Below are 13,227 nucleotides of genomic sequence, written 5' to 3' on the forward strand. Positions count from 1 at the left end.
TAATAAACACCCATGTACCCACCCTCTAGCTTAAGAAGTAAATTATTGCCAGTACAGTTGAAACTCTCTATATAGTCTTTCTCATTCACATCGTCTTTCCTCCCTCCACCCTCAGGAATCAACCACTATCCTGAATTTAGTGCTTACCGTTCTCACACATTTCTTTATACCTTTATGTGGATGTGCATTTATGTGTCTAGTAGGATATTTACTAAAATATGGGTTTAGTGGGTTATCTATATGCTAGGATCAAAGGAGACTTCTCATTTGTTGAAGAGGTATTTTTTTCATGTTCCTTATATGTATTTTCTAGTTTCCCACAATAAACATTCATTCATTCAGCAACTATTGATTATGTACCCTCCATGTGCCAGGCACTGTTCTAGGTTTGGGGGAATATGGGAGTGGACAAAACAAAGTCTCTGCCCTTAGAGAGTTTTCATTCTAGAAGAATCTGTATTACTGATGCAAATGTTTTCATATATAAATTACAACAAGGAATTGCAATAAACAGTCATCCCAAGAGCATAGAGTAGAAAGGTGAGGCCACAAAGGGAAGACAAGAAAAGAAGGAGCAAAAACAAAAGCAAAAAAAAAAAAATTTTTTTTAAATATTAAAAAATAAAAGAGGGCTTCCCCGGTGGCGCAGCTGTTGAGAGTGTTTTTTCCAAGTATTTGTATTTTTTTCAAGTCTATGTATTATTTTCAAGTCTTTCTCAAACTTCCACTTGCCTAAACTGGGCTCTGCAGTCCTTACAGGCCTGGAAAATGGGGGCTTTTTCAGTTTTCACAAAGTATCCTATTTCAGGACAACTGCTACTCAGATATACTGTAAGCATATTATAAGGGAATTTGGTACAACAATTTTGAAATTACATAATTTGTAAAGAAATCTAAGCCATTGATTTAAACTATGGAATCTCTTGTGTTGGCACCCTTCCTATGTAGGATGGTGGCACATATTGATAAAGGTGCTAGCAAACATTCGGAAGCATCTAGAAGGCAAAAGTATCCATAGAAAGTAGAGAGCAGGTTCCTCATAGGTACGATTGAAAATAGCACTAGGGGGCTTCCCTGGTGGCACAGTGGTTGAGAATCCGCCTGCTGATGCAGGGGACGCGGGTTCGTGCCCCGGTCTGGGAGGATCCCACGTGCCGCGGAGAGGCTGGGCCCGTGAGCCGTGGCCGCTGGGCCTGCGCATCCGGAGCCTGTGCTCTGCGACGGGAGAGGCCGCAGCAGTGAGAGGCCCGAGTACCGCAAAAAAAAAAAAAAAAAGCACTAAAAGGGCTGCATTGATTTCTTGCTGCCTAGTGGGAACTTTTTGTTAATAATAAAAGTAAGAAAGATTTCATGATCCGTAGCATTTCTGGCTTCTCAGTAACTCCGATGAGTTTTTCCCTACCCCTCAGCTGCCCAGCCAGTGGTTATATTGGTTATAGCGTGGACCTTGCCATCCCTAGAAACTGCAGCGCCACCTCTGAGATCTCAACGTTGAGCCTCCTGCTCTCCACCTACAGCCACCTAGCCTCCCTGCTCACCTGCTCCAAAATCCTTACTGCAACATTTCTTTGTCCTCAGGAGGCTTCTAATCCATGAACGGATCCACTATCCTTGGCAGCCTCTCATATTCACTTGCCTCCTTGTCCATAGAATTTTCACAAGTACTCTGAACTTCCTGGCTTCACTCTCTCTCTCCTTCCCCTGTCTTCTCTGGTAAAGCCCCAGTCTGGCCAAACCCAAGCATCACCCTATTCCATGCCAGGATCCAAGCAGCTGGATAACTGAACTAAAGTTCTCTACATTTGGGCTGGCCAGTTTCACATAAATTTCATGATCACAAGCCCCAGATGGGAACTCCACACTGCCTGGCCATCCAATTTCATTTCCTCAGGAAGTGTGCTTTTCCTCACCCCCAGATAGCTACTCAGACTTCCCCTACTTCCCTCAAACTTCCCATCCCCCTTCTCCATACAGACACTGTTTAGAGATGAATCCTAGACTTCAACCAAAACATGGACTCCATGAGATGCCTGTTGGCTTTTTACCAAAATTTCCAATCTCTCTGCATCTGCACAGTTTTGTCTGTCTTTTCTCCTTTGAAAATGGAGGGAAAATATCCCACCTATCTTTAAGGAGCAGCCCTCCCACTTCTATCCTTGAACCGATCTACACTTGCTCCTTCTTGTCACTTTTAGTTGTTTCTCCTCTACCTCATGGACCACAGATCTCATGGTCCACTGGGTCACATCTGTGTTCTAGTACCTCCTATATTAAAAGAAAAATATATCCTCCCATCACTCTATCTTTGCCTTTTATGCCTCTGCTTACAGTCATTTCTCTACTCTGCTTCACAGCAAACCTTCTTAAAAGTATTGTCTGTGTTCCATCACCAAGAGCATTCCATACTACAGACCCCTCTATCCTTAAAAAAAAGGAAAGAAAGAAAGAAAAGAAAACAACTCCTCTCTTGGCTTCTGACCCCACATTCCTCAGACTGTTCTTTTTCTCTAACTTCCTGAGCCCAACCTCCTCATGTTTCTTTGTGGCCCCTCCTCAACTCCCCGACCTTTAAGTACTCCAGCTCCATTCTCCTCCCCATCTGCCCTTTCTCCCTAGGTAGTTTCAGGCATTCCCACTCCTTTAAATATCACCTCTAAAGTGATGCTTTCTGGACTTTTATGTCTAGCCCAGACCTCTCCAATGACCTTCCCACTTCTAGTATCTCCAACTCCATATTTGGCATCTCAAATGTGGCATGTCCAAAAGGAAATGCTTGGTTTTCCATCCCAGTCCTGGTCCTCAGCCAGTCCCAATCCATCAGTATATTACCCGTGATTCCTGCTCCAAAATACATTTCAGGGGACTTCCCTGGTGGTACAGTGGTTAAGACTTCTCACTTCCAATGCAGGGGGCGCCGGTTCAATCTCGGGTGCAGCCAAGCAATGTATATATTTATTTCAGATCTCTGCAGCTCTCTCTAATCTCCTGCTTGATTGGCTTCAAGCCGAACCATCTATCCTCAGGGCTGGGACTTGGGAGAGGCAAGCGAGCAAGCGAAGTGCCTGGGGCGCATTATTGAAGAAGGCCCCCAGAGAGTAACTCATTTACGCATCTTAGTCCTGGCCCTGTCTAACCTTATCTCCTCCTGTTCACTCCCCCCAGCCCGCCCCCTCCTCCACCCACACTGGAATTCTTCCCGTTCCTCCCTTGAAAATACTATGCTCTTTTTGACCTCAGGGACTTTGCACCTTTGCCTGGTACAACCCTTCTTTCTGCTCCTTACACGGCTGTCTCCTTCCCATCCTCCTGACCCTGATTAAATTTCACGCCCTCAGGAAGCCTTCCTTGACCACTCTAACTAAAATAAACACTCCATCCCCAAATTAATCCCTATTCAAGCCTATTTAATCCACCATAACAGATATCACAATCTGTAATTATTTTTCTATTTATCTGCTTATTTATTTAATTCCTCTGTCTCCCACTTAAAATGAGCTCCGTGAGGTCAGTACCCACCCATGCCTGTCAGTAAACCACTGAATCCCCATGGCTGGCCTACATATGTTATTCGATGAATGAATGATGATGAATGATGAATGAACATACGAACGAACCACGTTCACCTCCCAGAAATTCACCTTACAAAGATAACTTCATAGAGATAATGTTTCTGGAAAGCGTATCAGTCATAAAGTGAGGAACTGCATCGTTTATAAATTAAGATCCTAGGAATTAGACGCTGGGTTCAAATCCCAGCTCCACAACTTACCAGCTCCATGACCTTGGACAGGATGCTTAATAAACGAAACTAAAACTAAAGTTAATTCTTATAAGATACTTGTCTATGAACACTTGGGGGATATAGCTTGAAACACCATTTTTCATACATAAAGATGATTCATTATCAGGAATGCAATTCAGTCCTCTTTAGTAAAGGTTTACAGGGCCACCTATTTTGTGCCAGTCTCATGCTAGGCACTGGCTAAACAAATATGAATTAGACAGTTCCTGTCCCCCAGGAGCCACAGGGCGTTGCCATGTCACAGCTATTAAAGTCCACTGTGTACACGGCACTTGGCATCATTTAACGTATGAACCGCACCGCCCCACCCACCTTTGTGATTGAAAACATGGTTGGCCAGGCTGTGGCTCTGCACTGGGGCCACAGAACATCTTCCTTCTCTGTGGGAATCTCCCTGGCCTGATCTGAATAATGCTGAGAGCTCTATAGGCAAATTTTGTCTCATGGCATTGCTCAACCTCTATTACTAACTTCTGAAATAGTCCATTTCCAAGTCATCTCTCTACACACATTTCTACCCCACCCTACTTCCCATCACTTGGCAAACTGAGACTTACCCTTCAGGGAAACAGCTCTGATGACTCCTCCTCTAGGAAGCCATTCCCAGTCTCCGAAGGCTGGGTTGAGTGCCCCTGTGTGCACTCCCTTCCCAAGCAATGTTACCCCTGCTATACAGTTGGTCCTTCCATTGAACTGTTATCTATCTCCTCACTGGACTATGAGCTCCTTGAAAGCAGGTGGTGCATCTTATTCATGTCAGAATACCTAGTGCCTGGCACCTACTAGATACTCCATAAAATGATAATAAATAAATGAGATTTCTGTTTTCATGGTCCAGAAGCTTTGTAGAGTTGAGGCAAGGGCAGAAGCAAGACGATGGGGGTGGAGGACAAAGGAGAATGCCCATACTGCTATGCACCAGCCATGCAATAGATTTCCAAGATGTTCATGGAAATGTGGCATAAAGGCAGTTTAAAAAATGTCCTGTGTTGGGACATTTTGCCAAAAGATTAAAATACGGGGATGGATTTAAAAAGGGGAGGGGGAGGTAAGGGGAGAAAAAGCCACTTACGTGTAGTCCAGGCTAAAATACGTCCTTCCCTTTCCCTTAAGTCAGTTTCAAACTGCAGGTCAAGACCATGTATGCAATGTAAAATAATTTAACGGCCTACAATCATCATTTAAAAAATATAAGCAGAATAGAATAGGACAGAATAGAAAATAGCAGAGTGTATCACCTGTAGTGAGGGTAAATATTATTTCACAAAACTTGAGATATGTGTGTATAGATCATGATGTAATGCAGATTTCTTACTGTGAGTTCTGATCAGGGAAAATTGGGAAGCTGCTGCTTAGGTGATAGGGCTCTAGTTGGAGCCATGCAGCTAAAGAAGCAGCAGGGCTTCCCCGGAAGAGAACTCCAAGGAAGAGGAGAAACAGGGGAATCTCACCACTAAGGGGCAGACTCTGGAGGAAAGATGAAGGCTGTGGAGGGTGAGCAAGCCTTTGTTGCAGACCCATGAGAGCGAGGGGAGAGTTAGGAACGGCTGCTGGAGACTGCAGTTCTCCATAATTTGGGAGCTAGTCCACCACCATCTTACCTTGCAGTGTCCCCACTAGCCCAGTACTAAATCCCGAAATGGTATCACTAAGCAGCCATTCCTTGATCCGGTATTTGGGGAGCCAGTCCAAGATGGGCAGGAGAGTCTTCAGCACACCAAGTGTTCTCTTTCTTGAACAACTGTCAAAAGGCAAGAAAACTGGACTTCCAATCCAATCTCCGTCACAGCCCACTGCAAATCACAAAGTTTTGAACTGAACTCTGCTAATGTTTCTAACTATTTAGAAAAAAGGATAGGAATTGCATGGAAAATACTAACAGTGAAGTGCTTACCATGTCTTTGCCAAGAACTCTATTTACCCTTTTAAATGCACTGTACTAGAAAACACAGGATTAAGTGTTCCCTCCCCTCTCCCACCTTCTTAATCCTCTGAGAAAATATCCCTAAGCAAGAACCCATTTTCTGGTCCAGCCCCAGATTGATCAATGTAGGGTCTTTAAATGGAGATTAATTTTTGGACTTCTAACCCAGGCACTTTCTTCTTCTTCTCTTTTTCTTTCAAGAAACATAAACAAACTCTGTATATTTTGGCAATAGGAGCTTGGAGCCAGTTTTTACAACCCTTTACATGATGAATCTATATCTTGCTGCACCTTGCTATCCAGTTTTTAAAATTCAACAACCTATAGGTAAAAGAAGAAACATATTAAAAGTAGGTGAACACTATTTGACTCCTGATTCAAATAAATTATTTTAAAAATTATATTTATGAGACAATTTGAAATTTTGGACTTAATTTTTTATATTAAGGAATTTTAAAATTTTTGTGTGTGATAATGGAATTGTGGTTGTATTTTTTAAGTCCCTAAAGATATATACAGACAAAATAAAAAAACAAAAAGAAACACCATATGGGACTTACGTTAAAAAAAAAAAGTCGAGCGGGGCAAGTATGTGGTGAAACAAGATTAACTTTGAGGTGATCATATTTGAAGCTGGGTGATGGGTAAAAACATGGGGGGGGGTTCATTACACTACTATGCCTACTTTTGAATGTGTTTGAAATGTTTTATAATAAAAGGTTTTTTAACAGAAAGAAAATCTAGCAGCAGCTGATAGTTCCCTTTTTGTTTGTGATATCTACTTACGGGTGTCCCGTTTGGGTTTAGAGATTGATGCAGGTTCTTCTCGGGGGGCCCTACTGCCTGACAGTGGACAGCTTGGAGCACAACGCGCTCCGTGTTCTCGCCTTCACTTCGTGTCTCTGAGTGGCATCCGTCCTAGATTGAGTTTGGGGCTTTCAAGGATTCTTGGTCAGGTGACGGGTTACCCATCACCTCTCTGTAATCGAGCACCTTGCTCTCCCACTCTCCTCAGCCTAGCCTTCACGAGAAGGCCGTGGGGACCCTCTGTACCCCAAGGCGCACTCCAGGTGCCCTCAAGAGAGGAAAAGGAGATGCGGCTCCCCGAACACACCCTCTCCAAAGATGAGTTTCCGAGACTAGGGTCGATTCGGGCCGAGAATGATAGAGCCACTCTCCCACCGGGAAGGCCAGAGTCCGTGAGCTGACCGAAGCCGGGTCGACCCTGCAGGGCGGCGCAGCATCCCACACTCCGCCGCCGGGCACGCCCGCGGGTCGGCGCGCCCGGATTCCCGGCTTCACTGAGCCCCGCGCCCCGCCCGCCGCGGCTGCTACCTGCAGCCCTTGGCCAGGCTCTCCCGCAGCGTCTTGCGCTCCTGCAGGCGCCGCTCGTACTGCTGCTGGAAGGCGAGCTCGCTGTAGACCGGCCGCGACACCACGTAGCTGCAGCTGTACTCGGGGAGCGGCGGCGGCTCCAACCTGCCGCCCGGCGCTGCCATGACCTGCGAGGCGGAGGACGACGAGGAGGGAGGAGATGGAACGAGGGAAGAGAGGAGGAGGTGAAGACCGCCCGTTAGCCGCCCCCGGCCGGCCCCACCTGTTGGAGCCGATCCCCGAGACCCTGGTCCGCGCGCTGCCGCCCTCTGCGCCCGGGCCCGCAGCCCCCGGGCGCGCACCTCCAGCCTGCAGGGGGCCCTGAGGACCTCTGGGTTCCGAGCCTGCACCTGCCGCCTGGCGCAACCGGACTTTAATAAGAGAGTGAGCCCGGCGCTGGGGGGCGGCGGGAGCCCGACCCAGTCCCCTCAGATGGGCAGCCAGGGCGCTGTCCGCGTCCTGAAATCTCCCCAAACCCGGGCTGGGGCTCGCGGCGTGCAGGGGGCAGGAAGGGGGACCCTGTGAACATCCCTCTCTCCCCGCACCCGACCCAGGGCGCAGCGCCAGGCGCGCCCTGGGAAAGAAGCACAACCCCCGGGGCCGGGCGTGGAACCCTCAGTTCATGCTCCCCGGGTCCCGAGGCTGCGCGCGCGCTGCAGGCAAATTCCAGCAGCCGGGCGCGCTCTTCCGGGGACAGAACTTTGGGCGGGTGAGCAGGTCTCACCCCTCGGCCTGTTTTCCTAGCTTCCTTCTCGCACTCAGCTTCTCAGAAAGAAGGCTGTACTGTCCCCTGCCCGGCGGCTCTGTGTCACCCCACCCCCCTCCACTAGTCCCATCCCCAACCAGCGATGCCTCCCCGGGAGTTAAGCCAGGGCGGGGTGGGGTGCGCTGCATCTTCAGCGACGATCTCACCTGCTTCGGCTCAAGTCCGGCCCGGAATACCCCCGGGACAGCCGTTCCGCCGCCTTTATAGCGCTCGCAGAAGGCAGTGAGACGTTTTATTTATGGAGCAACAGAGACACCTTAGTCCAAAAGAGGGACACACAGGCAGCGGTCTTTTCCCCACCTATCCTACCGGGAAAAAAAAAATCCTACCCCTCCCGAATTCTTTCCCTTTCCCGAACCAGGAAGGCTAAGAATCTTACTGGCTGTCACCCAGGGGCCACCCGAATCCTCACTCGCGCCCTAATTACTAACGTGGGTTACGAGGTCAGGGGCGAAACAGCCTCTGGGAAATTTGTTACGGAGAGCAGAGCCCAGCGTGGAAGAAGAGGTCAGCTATTGCGGGGAACGCTGACCTTGACCCCTAGGTTGTATGAATCCGGAAGCTCCAAGGTCTGACACGCAGCTCTCACACCAGGTGGAGAGGAGGAAAGGAGCAGTGGCCAGTTTTGCATTTAATAAGACTTTGGATTTCTAGAAAGTCTTTCTTTAGAAGTACCCAGTGTGTGGTGGTTATAGAGAGTTCATAATTTATTCATAAATGTTAGATACGAACTTTTCTGTGTTTGTGTGTATTTCACTTCACAATCAAAATCAAGTGCCCAGGTGGCCCCTTTTCTTACCTGACTGACTCTGGTTCTTTTGATGTTTCTTCTCGTTCATCTGAACAGTCAAGGAGGGAATAAACTGGACTAAACAGGAATCAAGACTAGAAGAGAGTGAGTGGGGAGTCTGATGTATCCTACTTAATCAGTGTTTTGTCTTCTGCTGGGATGAATCTTGCTGAAACTGACTAATACGGGTTAAGATGAAGGGAAGGAGAGTTTGGTAAACAGGAAGATTCTCTCCTGATTATCAGTAAATGCAGAAGAGGCTCTAAAATATGGACCTTCTGGACACCAGCCTTCAGTTACCCAGCTGGAAAATTCAGACAATGACCATTCTATAAGCAACAGGAAACAGAATCCTCACAGGAGAACCCTAGTGTAAATCCCCTGAAGTTGTATTCAACATGGTGTGGTGAACATGTGTGTGTTTTTCTGAGGGATGAATGAGTCAACAGCTTTCAACAGATCTTCCAAAGCTTACTTGACCATTATTAAGGTTAAGAACCCTTGAAGAAAGGACCTGAAAAGAAATCCAAGGACTTCCCTCGCCGTCCATTGCTTAAGACTGTGCTTTCAATGCAGGGGACACGGGTTCGATCCCTGGTTGGGGAATTAAGATCCCACATGCTGTGCAGCCAAAAAAAAAAAAATCCAGGTCATGAACTTTAGAATTTCTATCCATCTGCAGAGGAGAATACATACATACATATATATATATATATATATATATATATATATATATATATATATGTAGTTCTAGAGACATTTTTGGTTATCATACTGGGGGGATGCTACTGAGATGTAGTGGAAAGAGGCCAGGGATGCTACTAAACAAACTACAATGAAGTTTTCAGTCCCTCTAAGTTTCTGTATGTTATTCGAATGTACATTTAATAATAAGTTTTTATGTGTACTAAATATATGCATCTCTCTCCATATATACAGTACACTGAAATAGAGGCAAGTTTTTTAAAGTAGCTTCTGAATGTCCCCACTTATCACACCCCCACACACACCTTCAACGTCCAGTTAAAACACTGTCTCAAGCATGAACAGTGCTTGAGTCTCTCAGAATTAATCCAGTTACTTCTCTGGATTGTCTTGGCACCTTATCTGGGCCTCTCTCTTTAAGACACCTCTCACTATCTAGCTTAGTATCATAATTTGATTTACATACAGGTCTTATCTCCCTCACTAGACAAAAACTTCTTGAGGGCAAGCACAATGTCTCCCTCCAGTCATTATTACCTTCTATAATGTTTTCTAAAAAGATATAGCTATAGCCCAAACATATTTTTTTTAAAAAAACTAAAAATTATGCTACATATTGGTCTACAACTTTTTTTTTTTTCAGTTAAGGCTATGTTAGGAATATTTTTCCAGGTGAATATATATGGATTTTTCTTAACTTTTTAAAAAGCTGTCTAAGATTTCACACTATAACTCAGTTCCACGGTAACTCACCTAGACGATTCACAATTCTTTATTGATTTAATTTGGAGGCATTCTGTGCAAATATAAATATAATCTGTGTCTCATTCTGATAGGCATTTCTGCTCCCTGTCACTTGCTATTTTGAACATTTTTAGTCTAGTCCAGTCAGCTCTGTGGACCACTTTGTATCACTACTTGGTGATCATATGGTGATGGTAGCAATTCAAAGGAACAGGGAGTGGGTTAGAGGTCTCAGAAGGACAGAGGAGAAAAGAAGCTATCAAATAACACTAGGAGTCAATGGTGTAACTTCCCCTGGAGAATAGACAGACTTCTTTGAACTGCATCGTTCTAGATAAGGATTCGGTTTAACAATTATCGCACTATAATAAGACTTACATGTACCTGGATGAATATATTGCCTTTTTTTTTCTTTCTGTTAAATGCATTTTCTTTTTCTTTTTTCTTTTTTTTTTTTTTGCGGTACGCGGGCATCTCACTGTTGTGGCCTCTCCTGTTGCAGAGCACAGGCTCCGGACGCGCAGGCTCAGCGGCCATGGCTCACGGGCCCAGCCTTTCCGCGGCATGTGGGATCTTCCCGGACCAGGGCACGAACCCGCGTCCCCTGCATCGGCAGGCGGACTCTCAACCACTGCGCCACCAGGGAAGCCCTAAGTGCTTTTTCTACTGAAGAAATAAATGGTGCATGGACAGAATGGCATCTCCCTTACAGGTTTCTATAAAAGTATAGAACTGCTTTTCTCACTAGTCTGAATTTGGCCATCCTTTAAAAATAGAAACGAGTAGGAGGTGATAACAGCTGACTCTCCCCACCCAATTTACTTGTTATATTAAACACCTCAAATTACTCACTTTAGAAATCAAGCTTCACCTGTTTCACATAGAGGTGGGTGGTTCTTATTTACCAGAATTTAATCATTTCCAGGACTTCTTTCCAAAGAGATAGATGTGTCACTTCAAAAAGAAATGTCAGACAATATTATTGTTACCTTCCAGCACTTATTTAGCAGTTAATGCTGATTAAAATGCATTTCCTTATTTATATCCTTTAGGCATTTGGAGTGTAAGACAAAGTCCACTATTAGATCTGCACGCTCACTTATTTGTTCATTCATTCATTCATTCATTCAAGGACTTATTAAGAATTTATGAGTGCTGACCATGATACGGTGATGAACAAAGAAGCATGAACCCCGGTCTCATACCTGTGGGTGCAGCAAACATTCACTACATGGTCACAAGTTGTATATTATATTTCACTGATTCTAAAATGCAGATTTTTCACATTTTATCAGGACTCATAATTGATGGTGTGTTATAGTTCAATTGGCAGCATTTTTTTTATTTCTTAGTGGTTCATAAAATAATTGTGAGTTTTACAATTAATGGCATAATAGAATTGATGAAATCTGAATATATATAAAATCATAAGTGTAGCTATATATTTGAGTGATTTCGTGTGTTACAAGAATGACTTAATTGAGTCCTGTGTTTATTTAAATTGAGAGAATTCAGTCTTGCTACCTTCTTCTGGTCTAGAGGGCAAATTTTACTTAGTTTCTTTTTCGTCTTTTTTTTTTTTCCAACTTAAAAATTTCTCTAATCAGTAGAATTGCAAAATAACAGAAATATGCAAATAATGCCCCAAAAGTCTGTTTTTAAAAGCAACCTAGATTCCGATTTTTATCATTTTCTACCTTTGAACTGTAATGTTTGTACCTTATTTCTTGCTTTTTTTTTAAAATGTAGAATTGAATTGAATCACTTCTGTTTGGAGGCAGCATTTGACTCACTGTTAACATTTCAAAAAGAAACACTGTCTACTTTTCATATTGACATTGGTGAAAAACCAATTGCCAGGGAAAGTCATTTTCCCTGGGAATTTCAACTCTGATCTGTGAGCTTTATTTTTATTATGTTTGTTAATTTTCTCAAGACAATAGATGCTAAGTTTCTGCCATATTTAAATAAAAAGATAACTTTAACTTTCTCTTTTTCTGATCTCTCCTCTGAAAACTGATTTGTCTTGTTTTCAGTAAGCATACAGTTTTGTACTCTATTGTTTTTCATTTATTTCCTGAATGTTACTTTTTCCCCCCTCTCCAGATATAAGATCTGCTCCGTAAAGACAGAAATAATATGTTATATGTCTCTTATGGTATTAAAAAATTAAATATGTCTGTAGTGAACAAGTTGGAAAATATATTAAAATTGAAAATAGCAATCATTTCTTATCACCCACATAATCTCTGCTAAGCTTTTTGCTTATTTCCTTCTTGTTTTTTTTTTCTATGCACACAAACGTATATATTTCAAGCAAGTAAGAGTATAATGCTAGTCTTGTTTTGCAGCTCTACACAATACATTGGCAAATTATGACAATGTAATAGATACTGGAGAAATACTTGTCTAATTATTGATTGCTTTATCATTTAATGATGGGATCTTGAGAAATCATTGCCTCTTGAGGAATGAAACTTGTTTTAAAAGATGAGAATTTATTCTTTTTTAAGAAAATCACTAAACAAAAGAATTCTTTCCAAACATGTGTGGCAGTCCATTCCAATTTCAGGCAAATTTCAGTGTCAATAAATATTCATTTTTATATAGTATAATTCAGTAAATGTTTCAGATAGTAGAGGAAAAACCACATTCTTTAATATAAATCCAAATTTGATATTGTCTTAGTAAAATTCTCTCTCATGAGATAAATGAAATAATGGCACTTTTTTAAGGCAAATTGTAATTTGAGGGCCCACCCAACTATCTTATTACTTAAATGTATTTAACTTTTTTTTTTTTAAATGTATTTAACTTTTAAAAAAATTTTAAGGTCTTTTTTTTCCCCTTTTTTTAAAAAATTGAAGTATAGTTGATTTACAATGCTGTGTTAGTTTCAGGTATACAGCAAGGTGATTCAGTTATATATATATATATATATGTACTTTTTCAGATTCTTTTCCCATATAGGTTGTTCCAAATATTGAATATAGCTCCCTGTGCTATATAGTAGGCCCTTATTGGTTATCTATTTTATATATAATGCTGTGTATATGTTAATCCCAAACTCCTAATTTATCCCTCTCCCTACCTTTTCCTCCTTGGTAACCATAAGTTTGTCT

General features: G+C 43.1%; 1 protein-coding gene and 1 long non-coding RNA gene across 2 annotated transcripts in view; one reads left to right on the forward strand and one right to left on the reverse strand.

Moving 5' to 3' along the window:
- The window catches only part of SLC26A4 (solute carrier family 26 member 4), a 53,022-nt gene extending 43,757 nt beyond the window's left edge, over nt 1–9,265 (reverse strand). The window contains exons 1-3 of the mRNA XM_033862889.1: nt 7,403–9,265; nt 7,062–7,228; nt 5,404–5,543 (exon numbers count right to left, since the gene is read on the reverse strand). Of these exons, the coding sequence (XP_033718780.1) occupies nt 5,404–5,543; nt 7,062–7,225 (304 nt within the window). The 5' untranslated portion in view covers nt 7,226–7,228; nt 7,403–9,265. The remainder of the gene's footprint in view (nt 1–5,403; nt 5,544–7,061; nt 7,229–7,402) is intronic.
- On the forward strand, nt 7,000–12,090 carry LOC141279512 (uncharacterized). The gene is made up of 2 exons (XR_012333886.1): nt 7,000–7,285; nt 10,608–12,090. It is a non-coding gene; the product is annotated as an uncharacterized lncRNA (long non-coding RNA).
- The last annotated feature ends 1,137 nt before the right edge of the window (nt 12,091–13,227 follow it).

The sequence above is a fragment of the Tursiops truncatus genome, chromosome 9 (assembly GCF_011762595.2).
Source record: "Tursiops truncatus isolate mTurTru1 chromosome 9, mTurTru1.mat.Y, whole genome shotgun sequence".
Classification (NCBI taxonomy): domain Eukaryota; kingdom Metazoa; phylum Chordata; class Mammalia; order Artiodactyla; family Delphinidae; genus Tursiops; species Tursiops truncatus.